The following is a 19,606-nucleotide window of genomic DNA, read 5'->3' on the forward strand; positions in this document are numbered from 1 at the left end:
CGTGCTCATGTTACTGCCTTCATCAAGCTCAGTATCGTCATCAGAGCCTTCCAAACGCTGGGCATCCTCCTGGAGCATGTACCCAACACTGTGGTCAAACAGTTCGAGGGAATCCTCATAAGGACATGGTGGAGCTAGGGAAGGAGTCACTGATGACATTGAGCTGAGGGAAGAGGCCGCTGCTTTGCCAGACAAAGCACCCTGGGCATGGGTGAGAGAGGATGAGGAGGATGAGGACGGCTTGGTCATCCACTCGACCAAGTCTTCCGCATGTTGCGGCTCAACACGGCCAGCTGCCGAAAAAAAGGCCAAGCGTGTCCCATGGCCACGTGCTGATGAGGATGCACCGTCTCCACGACCAGCACTAGACACAGAGCCTGCTTGCCCTCTCTTATTGGCTTGTGACTGTCTGCCTCTCCTTCTTGGCCTTCCAGACATACTAATGGCCTGTAGCTGCACTAAGCTGGGATAGAACACCTGTAATTTTCTTCAGGTAGCTTTATATACTGTAACCAGACAAGCCTGCCTGTCAGTAGGAAGATAACAGGAACGGATCTAGCTGTACACTGTGAGCAGGACGCACTGTACTAAATGTAAATAGTCTAGCTGCCTGACCGTGGTACTAATAGGATCAAATAGAACACCTGTAATTTTCTTCAGGTAGCTTTATATACTGTAACCAGACAAGCCTGCCTGTCAGTAGGAAGATAACAGGAACGGATCTAGCTGAACACTGTGAGCAGGACGCACTGCACTAAATGTAAATAGTCTAGAAGATAACAGGAACGGATCTAGCTGAACACTGTGAGCAGGACGCACTGCACTAAATGTAAATAGTCTAGAAGATAACAGGAACGGATCTAGCTGAACACTGTGAGCAGGACGCACTGCACTAAATGTAAATAGTCTAGAAGATAACAGGAACGGATCTAGCTGAACACTGTGAGCAGGACGCACTGCACTAAATGTAAATAGCAGGAACGGATCTAGCTGAACACTGTGAGCAGGACGCACTGCACTAAATGTAAATAGTCTAGAAGATAACAGGAACGGATCTAGCTGAACACTGTGAGCAGGACGCACTGCACTAAATGTAAATAGCAGGAACGGCTCTAGCTGAACACTGTGAGCAGGACGCACTGCACTAAATGTAAATAGCAGGAACGGATCTAGCTGGACACTGTGAGCAGGACGCACTGCACTAAATGTAAATAACAGGAACGGATCTAGCTGAACACTGTGAGCAGGACGCACTGCACTAAATGTAAATAGTCTAGAAGATAACAGGAACGGATCTAGCTGAACACTGTGAGCAGGACGCACTGCACTAAATGTAAATAGCAGGAACGGATCTAGCTGAACACTGTGAGCAGGACGCACTGCACTAAATGTAAATAGCAGGAACGGATCTAGCTGAACACTGTGAGCAGGACGCACTGCACTAAATGTAAATAGCAGGAACGGATCTAGCTGAACACTGTGAGCAGGACGCACTGCACTAAATGTAAATAACAGGAACGGATCTAGCTGAACACTGTGAGCAGGACGCACTGCACTAAATGTAAATAGCAGGAACGGATCTAGCTGAACACTGTGAGCAGGACGCACTGCACTAAATGTAAATAGCAGGAACGGATCTAGCTGAACACTGTGAGCAGGACGCACTGCACTAAATGTAAATAACAGGAACGGATCTAGCTGAACACTGTGAGCAGGACGCACTGCACTAAATGTAAATAGCAGGAACGGATCTAGCTGAACACTGTGAGCAGGACGCACTGCACTAAATGTAAATTGCAGGAACGGATCTAGCTGAACACTGTGAGCAGGACGCACTGCACTAAATGTAAATAGTCTAGAAGATAACAGGAACGGATCTAGCTGAACACTGTGAGCAGGACGCACTGCACTAAATGTAAATAGCAGGAATGGATCTAGCTGAACACTGTGAGCAGGACGCACTGCATTAAATGTAAATAGTCTAGATAGAAGATAACAGGAACGGATCTAGCTAAACTGAATACAGTGTATATATATATATGCAACACCTGGGATGCATATATATACACAATACACTGTAAGTGCAGCTAACTGACTGACTGTTCTGCCTAATCTATCTAACTCAAATCAAATGACACTGTCTCTCTCTCTCTCTCTATCTCTCAGCACACCGGAACACACACTACACAGGGCCGCCGTGCAGGCGGCCTTATATAGTGTGGGGTGTGTACTAAATCCCCTGAGCCATAATTGGCCAAAGCCACCCTGGCTTTGGCCAATTACAGCTCTCTCTACTGACGGCGCTGTGATTGGCCAAGCATGCGGGTCATAGTGCATGCTTGGCCAATCATCAGCCAGCAATGCACTGCGATGCCGCAGTGAATTATGGGCCGTGACGCGCCACACGAATTTAGCGCGAACGGCCCATATCGTTCGCAATTCGGCGAACGGGCGAACAGCCGATGTTCGAGTCGAACATGGGTTCGACTCGAACACGAAGCTCATCCCTAATCATAACATTGTATTTCTCCAAATGTAAAGTTTTGGTATAATTTGCCATAAAATACCTTTTTCCTGTTCTTATCTAACTTGAATTTTTTTTTTGGAGAACCCTAATAAAAATCTTTGTGACAAAAACAACAATAATTCTTGACTTAGAGCTTCAGCTAAAACTTTTTTCCTAATTTAAAAAAAAGGTCTGTTGGAAATGTATATAGCTTTCTATAACCTAAATGGGTATAGCCATTCTTTTTGTATTGGTGACCATTTTCAGCACAACAGGAAGAAAAAAATCTAAAATTTTAGATTTGTCACAAAGACAGGAGTTTTTGTGACAAAAATGCCACAAAAGGGGCATTGGTTTTACTACTATCAAAGTTCAGGTTATTTCTCATTTCTGGGACAAGAAGTGAGGAGAAATCACCCCAGCAGGTACATTTGGAACAATGCAAACCCGACAGTGGTTCTAATTCTCCCCCACTCTATTGGTGTCCAATAAATCGCTAAATTTGCGTAACATACGACAAGCCTATTACCTTTTATAAGTGGACCACTGATTTTAAAAATGGGAATTCTGCCCCCTATTGCCTATTGGAGCCTAGCCAGCCTCCTTATTATAATTAATAACTGAATTTTTCCCAAGCTGATATTGTTCACATATTCCTCACTACAAATTGCTTTTCCCTGCAGTATGCAGCAGGACAGACAACTGTGTGAACAATTCCTGGACTCCCTCTCACGAATGGAGGATTGGCTGAAGATCACACAGACAGTGGCCTCTCTTCAGAATCCTTCTCGAACCCTTCACAATGATGCCAAATTGGCTTTAAGAAAATATGAGGTAAAAAATATTCCTTAGTCAACAAAAACAATTTTCTGGTCATCATTTCATTTCTTATATTTATTTTACTATTCTTTACATTCTGCTTGTTATTCTCAGGATCTCCTCAAGGAAATTCGAGATAAATTGCTAGACCTGGAAACACTGAACAGGAAGTATTGGAGAATCACACAGATTTCTACCAAGATGTTGCTTCCAACTACACTTCGAAGTAGAATGCAGGAGGTCAACCACTTCTGGGACTGTTTGCAGAAAGAGGCAGAGACCATTTATCAGACTTTGAAGGTATCTCATCAGCTTTGTTATGTGCTGAAGCTGAGATATATTTCATAAAATATGTATTTGAAGCAAGTTAAGGATGATATGTCATCTTCTTACAGTCCAAGGTTCAGCAAAGAGAGGAATTTGATACAGATCAGGATGATCTGAAGCTGAGTCTGACTGAGATGGACATGGAACTTTCTAGTGTAGAGTATATCTACCATGGTAACTCAACTGAGAAAATCCAACAACTCAAGGTACAGCAATGGTAAAAATCTAAATAAAATCAAAAGATCCTCTTCTCCTTCCCAAAAACTGTTAAAAAGTGCTTTACAGTCATATGTTTAAGGTGTACCAATGACTCATTGTAGAGCCTTATAGAGACTCTGTCACCAGGCCATTTATTTAAAAAAAAATCTTCCCAAAAGAGAATATGTGAATTTAACATGTTTTATGCATGCTATTCACATGTGAAAGCCTCTCTCGTGCAGACATCCAAAAGCCCTAAGACTGCCGCCAGGCACTGCCACCTTGGACTCTGGAGCTTTTACCCTATAGTAGTATTATTCCCCTAAATCCTCCCTGGCAGCTACATAAATCATTTATGGATCAGAAAATCACTCAAGCTAACAACTAAAATACTTTATTTGGGTATGTTTAGTGCAGTAGAATTTACTATTGTTTTTTTTAAGAGAACCACTTAGATATGGGCATTTGTAAGAATTTGAATCTCCATTGGTTAAAGTAGCCCAGTCCTGCCTTAGTAGGCTGGCTATAGATGGTTCAAATCCTGCTGAACCATCCAAGATTCAAACCTCGTATGGGCAGGCTGATTGATCAACTTGGGTGCAAACAGCCTGCCCAGATTTTGCACATGATTATCCTGCCGCCAGGAGAACACAATGGCTTATTGGGAGGGAATCAACACTGTTGATGGGGGGATCGAGAGAATTTCTTTCCTGCAACCCGTAGTTGCAGGAAAAAAATGAACTATGTGTATGACCTGCATTAGTGAAGGGTGTGTGTGTTGCTATTCACTTTCACACTTCTTCTCTCTCTCACAAATTGGAGCTTAATGCCATGTTTTAAGGCCTCCACACAGGCTGACCTGTCTCTTGCCTGAGTTTAGGGCTGATAAATGAAATATTTTCAGGCTTCTTGAGAAAGATAAAACTGTCATTTAACATAGCTCAGCAGTGAGCTCAGGCATAGTACAGCTTCTATAGTTTGACTTGAGAGCTGACCATTTTGTTTTGAGAGGGAGAGAATACAAGTAAATCACATGAGAGGTAAGACTGTGCTATTATTACAATTACAGATTAAAGAGTTAGATTATAATATATCTTTATTAGTGACTTGCTCTCATTAAGTGGTAGACGTAATCAGATTAATGTGTTCTGGCTTCCTTATAAACAGTACCTCATTTTGGTTCCCTTTTTTTGGGGCATTTTACATTATGGTTTCCATATATTTATGCTGAACACTGTAATAGCACAGTGAATGACTCAGATTGTAGAGGGCCCCTGTGTAGAAAGATTAAGCCCAAACATGTGCATATACCCTCTTCCTAGCATGGAAGTGTATGTCCTCCTGAAGCTCAGTTGTTATCTACATTGTTGCTGAAATCTCTACTTGGGCACCTTTACTCCCTGTGTCCTAACAATTACTGCCACATTAATGCCAACTCTTTGTTCACTGACATCACCAGCACTGTCGCAAGGTGTGGAATTTCAACTTACAACATTATCTCCACGCTACAGCATTGGGTGTTGAGTATCTAGTGAAGTAAAAGCCTCATGTAGGTTTCCTTTGTGCTGTTACCCATTAGGCCTACTCTACATTCCTTATTGATGGTTCTGATCCAGTGGGCCCTCCTACCCTTTAGGCTATTGTGCAGAAGGATTCTTAATTTGAATTTTAGAAAATGTATGATCCTTTTACCTATGTGACCCATTTTTGTCTGTAGTTAATGTAGGTGGAAACCCTAATGAACTAGGCATTTAGCCTGCATGCTTCCCAGTCCCTGCATTTTAGTGCACTCAAGAGGCACAGGTGCAGCGTTCAGGCCCACAGCCTGCAACCAGTTAAAGTCTAGGACAGGCTGAAATATGGTGTGGTTAGATGTGGCTGAACAATGTACCAACATCAAAAAGAACTTGCCCCATCCAGCAATAGCATATTTCAACCTACCATACACTTTAACAAGCTACAGGCAGCAGGGCTGGATGCTGCACCTGTGCCTCCCAGGGTGCACTCAGATGCTGGGAGTGGATGCCCATGGGCTAAATACTTAGTGTGCAAGGGGCACGTGACTGGATGACATTTCATTTTCTAAAGCACTGTGTATCATAGACCATTGCCTAACGTTTTCACCTTTTTTCATCCTCTTTTGTTTGTTTCTTAGTGCTGCTGTTCCCTTCTGGCCTTTTTCAGCCAATTTCTACCTACATGCACTCATGGTTGCATTGGCTGCTCATCACTGCTTTGAATTGGTTTTTTAATAGTGACAATAGGGGACATGTTTGTGGAATGTGTGTCATTGCAACCACTTTTAGCTTAGCTTCTACCAGGTGCTTGTAACAGGGTGGCAGTGCAAGAGCACAGTGGAAAAGGTTGTCACCCCATAACAGGAAGTGTCTGAACAAGGACCTTTATTACAGTATCACCAGGTATTCTTTTAAAAGCTGCCGATTTAACGTGTCACTAAAAGCAAAACGTTTTTATTTATTTTTTTATTTTGGATAGAGTAATGGTCAGTTATAAACCCTGTCAGTTTTTTGTAATCTGTGTCCTATTGGGGAGATTTTCCCTTCACTTCCCTTTGCATAGCTAAAACAGGAAGTGAGAGGAAATCCCTCCAAAGTGAGGGAATGTCACCAGGATCACCTTATTACGTCCTTATTAGAAGATCTCACTTGTATTCTTGTTTTGATGTCAACCCAATATTTGCCATTTTCTTTTACCTTCACTTTCGATTACAACGGTAAACAGGACAAATAGAAGGGGGGGAATTTCTCTAATAGAGGCACAGACAGCAAAAAAAAAACCTGAAAGAGTGCTAATCTCTCTCCATGCTATCAAAAAAAAAAGTTTAGTTTAGTGACATTTTAAATATGTTGAAAGCAACTTTTGAAATAACATTAACATGTTAAAGCTTATGTGAGATGTTGGAGATTGGATTTAGAGCTACTTCAAAAAAGTTGCATCTGGGTTCACACTATTGCGAATTGGATGCAGGTTTCCCCGCATCTAATTTGCATGACACGAAAGTGTGACCGTCTCTCAATGGAGCCAGTTCACACATCTCCGGGGCGGCTACGGAGCGCACTGCAGAAGAGTCCCGTGCATCTTCTGCTCCATTTCAGGTCTGAAGTCAACCAAAAATTTAGGACCTAATTCGGACCTGAAATGGAGAACAGGGATGCACTGGACCCCCTGCTGTGAGCCGCACTGTACACAGTGTGAACCCAGCCTTAATTATAGATCTTTTTGGTGAAAATATTACATGTTACATGACGTTGACTATTTTTGTATCAGGCCTTCCAGGAAGATGTGTGGAATAACATGAAGCGTGTAGAGGTTCTCTTAGAGCGTGGAGATCAGCTCATGTATGAAACTGATCCGCAAGATGCGATGGCCTTAGAGGAGGAGATGACGGAGCTGGGCTCCTACTGCCAGGAGATATTCATCCGTCTCTCTCGACTGCAGAAACGGCTTGTAAGCACCAAGCTGGTATGTATACTGTATATGCTTACACTTTTATAGTGGGAGGAACCAGACTGACAGTTCAGACATTATAAGAATGTGGACCACTTAAAGCCCATAGATCTATTGCACAGCTCGCACCTAAAATGACTGGCTGAAGTAAGTTGGATAGTGCAATTAACATTGTATGTCCACAAGTACCATAATGATAACAATAAAGTGGTTGGACTAATGGCATAACCTTGCAGGTAATATCATTTCTAACTTTCTAATTTTGGTGCTTGTTGCTCAGTCATGATGATTTTACCAGGTCATCTTGGGAGTGCAGCAACTCTAACAGATAAATGGACCCCATGCACACTTTTTTTTTTTTTAACAAACTGGTTATGAGTGAAGTACACCATTACTGTACACACTGAACAAAAATCAGACATTATGTTAACTCATGGTAAAAATGTTCTAGCTTGCCCCTTCGTTTTTTTTTTTTTTCATTTGAAGACTTGGAATCGGCTGTTGAAAGCACTATACTAACAAACAGATAATCGACTGATCGTTCCTCTTAGGGAAATTTTCTTCCAATTTTCTTTTCATGTGTATTGATCTAAAAGACAGACAAGCCAACAAACAAAGAGTTGTTCAGGAGTAGAAGTTTCTCTTTTTTTAAATCACACTAATGTTATGTAACTAATTTACAGGAGACAAAGTTATTTAAGATATGTTTAGTTTCAGTCTGTCACTGTCGAAGTTGCCATAGGTCAGTTGTTTCTGTGTATCTTCTTCAAATGCGTTAATTGGCCTTACTTTTTTAATACATTTGTGTAAGTCATATTACATTTTTTTTCATGCTACTACATGTTTTTACCTACTGAAATAATTATAGAAATCTTACATCCTTTCATACCAATTAACCATTGATCACATAACAATGATCATTTTCACATTTTCCTTGAAGGTCTTTGAAGATGACGTTCTCGACAGTGGCTTTGAACATGTATCATCTGGGTCATCTGATGTGTTCTTGGACCTTGACTTTGAAGATGAGGCAGTTCATTGTCCACCTATTCTTCCCCCTGCCAAAGCACGCTTTGCTATTGATCTAGAATGGGACCCAACAGGGGATGTTGGTAGCTCAGGGTCTCTTGATGGAATCTCAAAATCTAGTAAGTGATTATTCATTTGCCTGGCATTTTATCTTCTTTAAATACATTGTGTATACATTTATAATAGGGTTATTCCACCCCAGACTGATCTTTCAGTTTTAGAAGACACCGTTTGGTTGAATTATCCACTAGCTTTGGAATATAGATTTTCCTGCCAGAATTAAACGTTCTGACCCATCACACCACCCATTGTCCTTTTTCTGCAGTATTCCCTATAAGGTAAAATGAAAATCTAATATTGAGTGTAAGAACTTTTAGAAAGGACAATGGGAAACGGAGTTGGGAACTTAGGTGTATAGATCTTAAGCTGACTATAGATGGTTTGCAACAGATTCCTCCATCCATACAAGTGAGGTTGATGGAGGAATACCTCCCTAGCAAGACATTGTATTCTGACTGCAGGATTCTCTATTGTCAGAATTCATTGATCAGCAGCAAGGCTCCATTCACACCATGGCATTCCGGATCGCGGGCAGGCTTTACTGTTGAAGTCCATGGCAGAGATAAAAACTAGGGATGAGCAGCAAATTTCAGCAAACTTGACTTCAGCAAAATAACTGATTTCATCTTTGATAAAAATGTATTTGAAATTGGCCTCTAACTCAGAATAAGCCATGTGATTCCTTTTTTCTTATGATAGTGTTAGTTGATAGGGTTATTTATTTTAGTTATTCTAAGCAAATGGTGCATGCAAAAACCTAAAAAAAAACCCCAAAAAACAAAAAGAAAAACAAGTGGAAACATATTTAAACATTATATACCTTTTATCGTGTGTTTTTTGGTATTTCCGTTTTTTTTTTTGTTTTTTTTTAAATAGTGGGGGAAAAGTAAAAAAGTAGCAAAGAATTTAAAGAGACAGAACACAAGACTGTATTTGTATTTTTTCTATGAAATTTAAGCAAAGAGCTTACCTCAGCCAGGTGAATATCAGAAATTCCAAGATCTTCTCAAGCTCCTTGTTTTGGATTTTTAGGGTCACCTGCAAATACCCTCCTTGCTGGCTCACCAACTATTCTGGTCATTTTATAGCTAGGCCACTCCTAACCTCATATTGATTAGTGGTTCCAAATTAATAATAACTACTGCAGTAGGGAACAGACACAAAAGTAACACTCAGGATCTTTCCTAATAACTGTTCTGTTCAAATTGTTTACACACATGATTACGTAGATATCACATTATTATTGCAATTGTACTTTTATGGTAAAAAGGGGCTTAAAATAGGCAGGCTAATTTCTAAGCAGGACTTGAAGAATGCAAACATGTAATCAAAACATCTTATTAGTGCCGTGTGCAATACATAGGCAAAGCATAAAAAGTAGAACACAGTTTTATACAGAATGTACAATTTCTTTTACAGTAAAAACACCCAAAAACAATAAAATACACAAAAAGGAAAAACATGTATTGTTTCCCTTATTGTTTCTGTAGCATATATGTTAAAAACACCCAATAACAAATACATTTACAGAAAGGAAAAAACAAATGTTGTTGTGTATTATCATTTTACAATTTGTTGTTGATATTTTTACATATTTTTTCTTAGCGTGAAAAATATATCAAACTATAAAATACACACAGCAAAAAAAGACTCACTTTAAAGTTCATTGCATCATTAAAACCCACCTTAAACTACTGTAATTTTACCACTATAAATCCAATGCATGTTAATAAAATGGTGAATTTTCATTGAAATAATGGAAATATCTGCAAAATCTGTCATTTTTGCTCATCCCTAATAAGAAACCTGTTTTAGTAAACTCCCTATCTAGCCAAACCTAAAGCCGGCCATACATGGATCGAAATTCTGCTCGTGCAGCAAGGACTAGCCGAATTCCAATCCATGTTTGGGCTAACTGATTGTACACAACTTTGTCTATCAATCAACCCGTGTACAAGCAGCCTGTCGGGCCTTTCCCACATGATCAGTGACCCTGGCTATAGCTGACAACACTGATCATTGTATTCTGATGGCGGGAAAGGCTCTGCAGTGGCAAACAGCTCAGTCGGAGTTAGACTTCGAATGTGTGGATGGGAGAATCGGCTCATATTTATTTTTTTATGTTCAACCCGCGTGATATGGCCAGCCTAAAGCTGGCCAATTAATCTTAAAAAGTCCACATGTGGCGCTAAAATAATTGTTGAACAGTCTATTAGGTGAAAGGAAGAGATGAAGTCCCCGAACCTGCTTAAGTGTGACATTTAATTTAAAGCATACCACACCACAGTGCCAAATAAATCTCCTTACCAGAAAGGGAATATATAAGAGCATTTAACAGGATCTATCAGCAACTCCAACATCCAAGGCTCAATGGATAGATGTGTGCTGTGGCAGCATCGCAGGACAGAATGACATCAATCACCTCTTCCAAAACAAATTCAGCTAGTACATCCGATATCCAAATGGGCTCATAACATTCCCCCAATCATGAAACTGGTATTACCAGCAAATGAAAAAAGCACCACATAGTGAAGCCTGTTGGAGAATATCAGACAATTTATTAAAGGTTGTACTTACAGAAAGGTAGATAAAAACGATCATTTGTTAATATCAAGTAACGCCGTGGCTCAGAGCGTACTTGTGTCTCGTAGGGTCTGCCTAACGTGCTTCATCCAATTAGAGGCATGGCCTTCTGACACAAGCACGCCTGTTTACGTTAATTCCGGATATCGCGTCAACCGGAAATAGACGCTTGAAGCGCACAACGTTTCCATCATTGCGTCTCACAGGCCAGAAATAGGAGTCAAAACACATCCAGAGCGTAGATAGCAAACAGTAAAATTCATATCTAGAGCGTGGATAGCAAAGGACCAATTAGATCCGTGGATACCACCAAAAATGGCCATACGAATTTTACATATCCAAAAGATATTATTACAAGATGTATAAATATGAAAAGTTGAATAGTTATATAAATCTGTATATATATATATGTATACTATTAACTAAAAAAATAATACCATATATATAATTTGAAATCAAATCTAAAGGAGAACATCCAACATACAAAAACCCCCCTATCTAGTGGGTGCATTGTATATTTACAGATCTGTTTCAAACTATTAAAAGCATAATTAAGTACTTGAGGTCCGGAAGGATTTACCCCCTTAATGACCAGGCCATTTTTTGCGATATGGCACTGTGTCGCTTTAACTGACAATTGCGCAGTCGTGCAACCTTGTACCCGAACAAAATTGATGTCCTTTTTTCCCCACAAATAGAGCTTTCTTTTGGTGGTATTTGATCACCTCTGCGGTTTTTATTTTTTGCACTATAAACAAAAAAACGATCGCCAATTTTGATAAACAATTTTTTTTTTTTTTTTTGCTATAATAAATATCCCCCCCAAAAAATTCTCCCTTAGTTTAGGCCAATATGTATTCTCCTACATATTTTTGGTAACAAGAACAGCAATAAGCCTATATTGATTGGTTTGCGCAAAAGTTATAGTGTCTACAAGATAGTGAATAGATTTGTGGCATTTTTTTTTTTTTACTAGTAATGGCGGTGATCAACGATTTTTAGCGGGACTGCGGCATTGCAGCAGACAGATTGGACACTTTTGACACTTTTTTGGGACCAGTGACATTTATACAGCGGTCAGTACTATAAAAATGCACCAATTACTGTATAAATGACACTGGCAGGGAAGGGGTTAACAGGTTAACACTAGTGGTGATCAAGGGGTTAAATGTGTTCCCTGGGAGGTGTTTCTAACTGTGGGGGGAGTGTACTGACTGGAGGAGGAGAGAGATCGCTGTTCCTGATCACTAGGAACAGACAATCTCTCTACTCCCCTGTCAGAACGGGGATCTGTTTGTTTAAATTGACAGATCCTCGTTCTGGCCCTCTCTGGAGTCATCGCGGGTAGCCGGCGGACATTGCGGCCGCTGGTCACGAGCTTCAGCTTAGCGCCGCGGGCGTCGACTGTACCACATGAATCGATGTACAGCTATGGCGATTGCTATGGCGATTCACGCAATAGAGCCAACCTGCCACAGTATAATGACGGCGGCTGGTCGGCAAGTGGTTAAACAAGAATAAAACAGAATATAAATTTTTAAAATGGTGTAAAATGTTAAACAACAAAATTAGCAATTGTTAATAAAACAATTCATGTCCCAATCTACCTTTAAACCAAAAGGAACATAACATTTTCAATCATAAATCCAGCGTGCCTCCATTCGCGAAATCTCTCGTCTAACAAAACTTCCCCTCCAATGTGGGGTAAATCTGTCAATAGCAATGAAGGTAGTCCCCGCTGGATTTTTGTTGTAACAATCCAAATAATCCTTGACCCTAACATTCATGGCTCTAATGGTGCGGCTGACATATTGTAGGCCGCAAGGACAAATTAACAAAACACTACGCTTTGAGACATGCACATTATAAAGGTATTGATGTCATAAATCCTAAGCTCTAAATTGGCAAATCTTTCTGTCGTGAATTTTATTTAAACTACATTTGGCACATTTACGGCATGGGAAATAGCCTTTTAATCTTTGGAATAAGGAAACTCTATTAGGGGCATCCAAGATGTTTGGTGCAACATAAATCTTCAGGGGTGGCACTCCCCTGAAACTGACCTGTGGGTGATTGGGAAGGATTGGACCCAAAAATCTATAATTTTTCAATACCCCCCAATGTTTGGACATGGTTTTTTAATATCATAATATTGGTGGGAGTAGGTGGTGACAAAAGAAAAAATATGATTTTTTTTTACTGTTTTAGGCTTCCCTGTACCATACAAAATGACAGCCCTATCCATATTTCCCACTTCTAATCTGATCACATCCAGTTCTTCAGTTCTGTACCCCTTATCTACAAATCTTGATCTAAGAATAGTAGCTTGTTCCAAAAATTCAACTTTATTGGTACAATTCCGCCATCAAACTGATGAATTAGCTGGTAGGGACTGATTTTAATCACGTGGGTTGATGACAACTCCCCTGTCCTATATAGCCATTCCGATCAGTATTTTTTAAGTACGTGGAAGTAACTAGAGAGCCCTCTCTGATCTCAATACTAAGATCTAGAAAATGGATTTTAGTTTGGCTAACCTCCTATTGCAAGGAGATACCCAAAGAGTTGGCATTAAGCTGCTCCATGAACATCTCCAATGAGCTCATGTCACCATCCCATAAGAGGAGGACGTCATCTATGTACAGTACCTCCCCCAGAGGACCAATTCTGGCCTCCTGTTGGTATAGATGACATCCTCCCACTTAGCCATAAACAGATGTAGCACCGTGGTGTTTAGACTGGGTTGCTAACAAATTTAGTTTGCCCGTTGGTAATTGTCCTGGTTAATTGTTATTTAGAGAGGAATCAGATCAACTGATTCCTCTCTAATTCTGGAATTTCTGCACCTTTCTCTTTTGTCACTAGGTGGCACTGTGGCTGGTGACATTAGAGTGACAGGGGCTTAGCAAGGTCAGTTAATAAATGGATGGGGTGTCTCCGCCAATTGGCAGGGGTTTCTTTAGTCCCTTGGCCTGCTGGGAGAGCCTTTTTATTTGAGTGGAGTCAGGTGATCGGGGTTCTGTGCCACCTGGACGGCTGTCTGGGTGGACATGTGTTGTGTTGTCCGGGGCTGCTAGGCTGGAAGCCTGAGGCCTATCCCGGGGACACCTGGCTGCTAGGCTGCCTGAGGCCTATACAGGCGTGGGAGAAGCAGCATAGGGTTGGGACTATAGGATTGGAGTCCGACCAAGTAATGGAGGTTCCGCCAAATGGGGAACCAGTTGTGGTCAGAGGTAGAAGGGAAGCTGTTGCCACTAAGGGACCATCCATCTTACTACCGGAGACTACTGTGAGTAAGCTTGAGCAAGTACCAGAGCAGTCTTCTCACCAGCCGTGGAAAAGCTTCAGCGAGTGCCAAGCCAGGGACCCAGCAGGATAGCGGGGGTGACGCTTGTGGAGTATACAGAGGAAAAGCTGGGGAAGAGCTCAGGGGATCCAGTGACGACTGGGATCAGGAAGTCTAGTGAGAGACTGGGAGCTCAGTGAGTGAAGATCTACAGTGGGATACTGTGAGATAAAGTAAGTAAAGGACTGTTCTGTGTTACCAAGAGTTATGTACAACTACCTTTAGTGACTGTTGCAAGATTAGTTGCCATAAGAGACAGAGGTCCTACCTATACAGAAGTGTTATCCGGCTGGAGGCCTTCCACTGTATAGCTGTCTACCTATAGAAGTCTCGGACTCTGCCAATTATTATTGCATCTACTCAAGGGTGTCCTGGCCCTAACCCTCTCTCCCACAGCTCTGTTAGGAGACAATAAATCTCTTGTTTGCATTCAAAAAGTGACTGGCACCCATCATTTCTTCTTGCATCACACCCGCCATGCCTGGTAACCCACTCTACAATTGAAGGATATCAGCTTTCCCTTACTCTGGAGGTCACCATTAGGCCTCTAGGGGTCGGGCCATTTGTACATAGGTTTGCCATGCTTGGGGCGAACTTAGTGCCCATTGCGACTCCCCTATTTTGTAAATAGAAGGAGCCACCAAACATAATTATGAGACATGGCAAACTTGAGTAGGATCAACAAAAAAAATCTCTCTGGGTGGACAGAAGTTTGTTATCCCTTTTCAGGAACATATCTACTGCCTCAAATCCATCCTGATGTGATATAATAGTGTAGAGAGAGGCAACATCAACCGTAGCCATAATGTAGCTATCTTTCCACTCCATCCCACTCAGTAGTTGAATCGCTTGAGCAGAGTCCCTTAAAAATGACGGAGTCTGTGAGACTAGGGGCTGTAGAAAACCGTCAATATACTTCCCAATTCCTGAAGTGACAGAGTCCAAACCACTAACTATGGGCCTCCACGGTGGATTAGCTGGATTTTTATGGACTTTGGAAAGGCAATAAATAACCGGTACTCTGTGTGCCATTGGTATCAAAAAGGCCTTCCCTTTTTAGGTAAGTATGTTATCCCTAAAATTTGAATCTATAATTTTAGCAAGTTCCTTTTTGTATTTGGTGGTGAGATCGTTGTGTAGAGGTATGTAGGTATCGACATCAGAAAGAATTCTGTTCATTTCATCCACATAAGCCATTTTATCTAACACAGCAATCCCACCACCTTTATCAGCAGGATGGACATTAATGTCCTCTCTGCTTTTCAAAGATTCCTACCCCTCGCTAAACCTTCGGTTATTCCTATCCTTTTTAATCTTTAATTTCTCAATGTCTTGCACCACCAAGTCTTTAAATACCGAGATAGATGAATGAATATTCACTGGTGGGTTGAAGAGACTTCATCTCTTCCTTTCACCTAATAGACTGTTCAACAATTATTTAAGTGCTGCATGTGGACTTTTTATGCTTTTTTATTTGTGAATCAGCAAATTATGCTGGCTGCTTCTTTTAACTCTATTTTAGTGTGTCATTTTCAGGTAGCGCAGATATTCTACATATGTTTATTGGTCAATTAATCTGTCTATGGTGGCTAACATATATTTTTATTCTTAACTCCGACAGCCCCACGTAAATTACCACGGAGGCCTAAATGCTCTGAGAGTAGCATCAGTACTGACTCTGGGGTCACTAATTCCAAACACAGGAGCCAAGAGGACCTGTTGCCAATGGAAGAAGATTTACCTGCCTTCATTGTTCCCGGAGGCACTATTATCTCAGAGGGATTTGGAAGACCTAAGATTGACATCCAAGTTCAAACAATAGATAACCGAGTAAATACCGATTATTTTCTCTTTATGCCCTTTCCTTATCTTATTTGACAACTTCTTATCTGTACCTCAGTTTCTGTTGTTTTTTCTACATCCTTATCTCTGCACTTATTACCTAGCTTGCTCTTTGCACTGGCTGTAATCTTGGCCTAGAACTGCCAAACTTCTCTTTGAATTATTCCTTGAGTGACCAAATTAGCAGAAGCGACACTTAGGAAATGTAGTAAAAACTTTAAAAATGTACATTACTGCCAGATGTAATAAAAAGAAAAACTCACATGGAGTCACTCCCATAAATAGTTTTAATAAAGATAAGCAATTAAAATTAAAGTAGAAAGAAAGGCAGTACAATCACCCACCTTTCCACCTTTTAAAAGTTGCCTCCACGCTTCTCTTATATTTCCTGCATACAGTTAATAATAAATTATTTTTTTAATGTGGCCATACACTAGTAGAATTGTGTTTACATTTTTTTGTTTTAAGAATGTTTGTTCAATTTTCTCAAGGCTCGTTTTCGACTGGAAAACTCAAAAGAGCAGGATGGAAAAATGACCTTGAATGAACAAATTTCCTTTTCATTTTTAATTTTCATTTTGATTAAAATTTTCTTTGGGAAATTATATTCATTCAAAAATGACATTCATCCCCATGCAGAGGCAGAGCTTACTTGTTCGGTGCTTCCTCCTCCTTGCGCCACCCACACTTCTTTCCCACCAGCCTCTTGGGCCGGCCTCTGGATGACGTCATGCCGCCCGGGACATCAAGGGGAGGAGCGCGCTCAGCCTCAGCGCACTAGTACAGAGACTATGCAGCGCAGCGTTCTCTGCAAGGCAATGTATGTAGCGCCCACTGCCGCGGGCCGACTCAGTTTCTTGGGCCTATAATTTAGCTGTCTGGCGAGACTGCAAGGCAATGTAGCGGCTGGCGGCCGACTGGTACTTGTGTGTAGAATCTATAATTCGGCCCTGGGAAGAAGAGCTAACTACGAGCGCCCCCTTCACATGGCGCCCATGGCACTTGCCATATGTGTCATACCCTGGATACGCCACTGGACACGACTCTATTACATAATGGTTACAATAGGTTAGTTGTTTACAACAAGGAAAGGAAATCACAGTTTTAATACAGAGATAGACATATGTTTAAAGCAGAACTAAACCCAAGAACAAAACTTTAATATATTGCAATTTACAAAGACATGGTGGCTGAATTAGATTTCTTTTCGCAGAGAACATTTTCAGCAAGTGCAAAAAACATCTGTTGATCTTGCCACAAGAACAATTTAGTACTCTCTATGATATTTTTATTTTATTTTAACTAACATCCACATTTTCAGAATCTTGTTAGAAATAGTGTCACATCATGTGAGTAGAAAAGACAAAAAGACAGCAAAAACAATCTTTTTTCAGTTTCACATATTGAGCACACATGTAGCTTGCCTACTGCAACCCTCAAATGTTTTACTTTTTATGCCATATGGCACACCTCACTGTGTATCCTTTCTGTTCTACAGACTGCCTATGTACCTGTCATTGTGAGCCTTTGTCCTTATACTTTATGCATATTTGTTTGTACTGTATTTCTATAGTCTCCTAAATATATATTATGGTATCTTAACCTTTGTAGGTTCTGTGCAATGATCTGCCAAGTTTGGAATCAGGACAGTTAGAAGTTGCCTCCTATTGTGGTAAGAGTCACGAAAAACCCATCATATTAGCATTAAACAGATTATAAAATGCACGACAGTAGTTAATCTGCATGGTTTAAAGTAAATCTGACATAAATCTGGCCTACAAACACTGAGAACCTGCTGAAAAATGCATAAATGAAGTATGATCTAGAAATATAGGGAGCTGAATTATAAATATATCAACAGATCCGCGCTTTCAGACTATTTTACACCTGCAGCCCCCCTATGTAAGAAGGGGACACCTAAGTGATCCCCAAAAAACTAAAAATCAAAGTATAGGGAGTGGCGCTGTGTTAGAACAAAGGGTGTGGCTGTAAAATTAACAAGTGCTCTAGTGTGTGATATAATCGCTTCTTAGAAGTGAAGAAATATGTTATAATATGAAACTCCCAAAAATCAATGTATCCATATATATGTAATTAGTGAAAAATCCTTATTTAGTGATAAAGGGAATTTTCAACTATGTGTGCAAGCAGTAACACAAATTTTAAATCATCACCATTATATAACATATATAAACATTTATAACATATATAAAACATTTAAAAATAGTAAATCATTAATAATGTGTAAAATCCGCAACTATGTATCGAACAAAATCCCATATACTGTTTGTTGCAACAAACAGTATATGGGATTTTGTTCGATACATAGTTGCGGATTTTACACATTATTAATGATTTACTATTTTTAAATGTTTTTTGCACATTAATGCACAATGGTTTGATAAACCACAGTTTTTATACACAGCACCACTTGGCACTTGTCACTTTATATTTACTAATTAGTAGATTTATATATGTTATATAATGGTGATGATTTAAAATTTGTGTTACTGCTTGCACACATAGTTGAAAATTCCCTTTATCACTAAATAAGGATTTTTCATTAATTACATATATATGGATACATTGATTTTTGGGAGTTTCATATTATAACATATTTCTTCACTTCTAAGAAGCGATTATATCACACACTAGAGCACTTGTTAATTTTACAGCCACACCCTTTGTTCTAACACAGCGCCACTCCCTATAGGGAGCTGAAGTTTATGTACAAATCTCAACTTTTATGGTAAAAGACGAGTTTGGCTCTGCCCCCTAAGCTACCTATTGTTTTTAGATGGTCATGGCTAAGAAAGAGTCTCAGTTGGTGGTAGAGGGTAAGCATCATTTGTACAGGAAAATATATTTTATGGTATCCTCAGTATTGGGTAAGCCTGGTTGGTGGCAGCTTCAACGGTCTAAACATTGGATGCTCGCCCCAGCATCTCTCTCTCATAGCAGCGAATGAGCTCAATGATGCTCTGAGAAAGGGATATCCAGAGAGCGCACTGCATATGCGTGGAGGTTTGAACGAGGAGGACTTTCACTTCTGGTATGCTGGGGGCGAACGCCTAACAGTTAAAGCGCCCTAGCAACAGGACAGGGCACAGCTTCCTGTAGAAATTTGTCATCCATGCTTCAGGGGGGACCCAAATTGCCTACAGGTATGGAAATTCAACTTATACTTCAAAGCTGCAAAGGGTTTTTGAAACCCCTTTGGGACCCTTGACTGCATAATGTATTTAATGGAAAAGGGGAACAAACCTTTTAAAGCTTTTGTTTTGTTTTTTTTCTTTCTTTTTTTTTTTTATTTGGTATGTGGCACCCGACACATTGATGTGTATACCATTATCTGCAGGCAGCTTCTTCTAATAAAAAAAAACTCCCTTCAGTGCCTCCTTCACAGCCTCCAGATACTGCCATGAGCG

At 40.3% G+C, this 19,606-nt stretch overlaps 1 protein-coding gene across 2 annotated transcripts in view; it reads left to right on the forward strand.

The window, feature by feature from the left end:
* Positions 1 to 19,606, forward strand: part of LOC141107776 (uncharacterized) — a 99,511-nt gene that overhangs the window by 63,184 nt on the left and 16,721 nt on the right. For both annotated transcript variants that reach the window (XM_073598738.1, XM_073598737.1), the window contains exons 3-9: positions 3,190 to 3,340; positions 3,440 to 3,625; positions 3,721 to 3,858; positions 7,139 to 7,333; positions 8,259 to 8,466; positions 15,958 to 16,166; positions 17,790 to 17,850. In XM_073598738.1, the coding sequence (XP_073454839.1) occupies positions 3,190 to 3,340; positions 3,440 to 3,625; positions 3,721 to 3,858; positions 7,139 to 7,333; positions 8,259 to 8,466; positions 15,958 to 16,166; positions 17,790 to 17,850 (1,148 nt within the window). The remainder of the gene's footprint in view (positions 1 to 3,189; positions 3,341 to 3,439; positions 3,626 to 3,720; positions 3,859 to 7,138; positions 7,334 to 8,258; positions 8,467 to 15,957; positions 16,167 to 17,789; positions 17,851 to 19,606) is intronic.

This window comes from Aquarana catesbeiana, linkage group LG09 (assembly GCF_042186555.1).
Source record: "Aquarana catesbeiana isolate 2022-GZ linkage group LG09, ASM4218655v1, whole genome shotgun sequence".
NCBI classification, from domain to species: domain Eukaryota; kingdom Metazoa; phylum Chordata; class Amphibia; order Anura; family Ranidae; genus Aquarana; species Aquarana catesbeiana.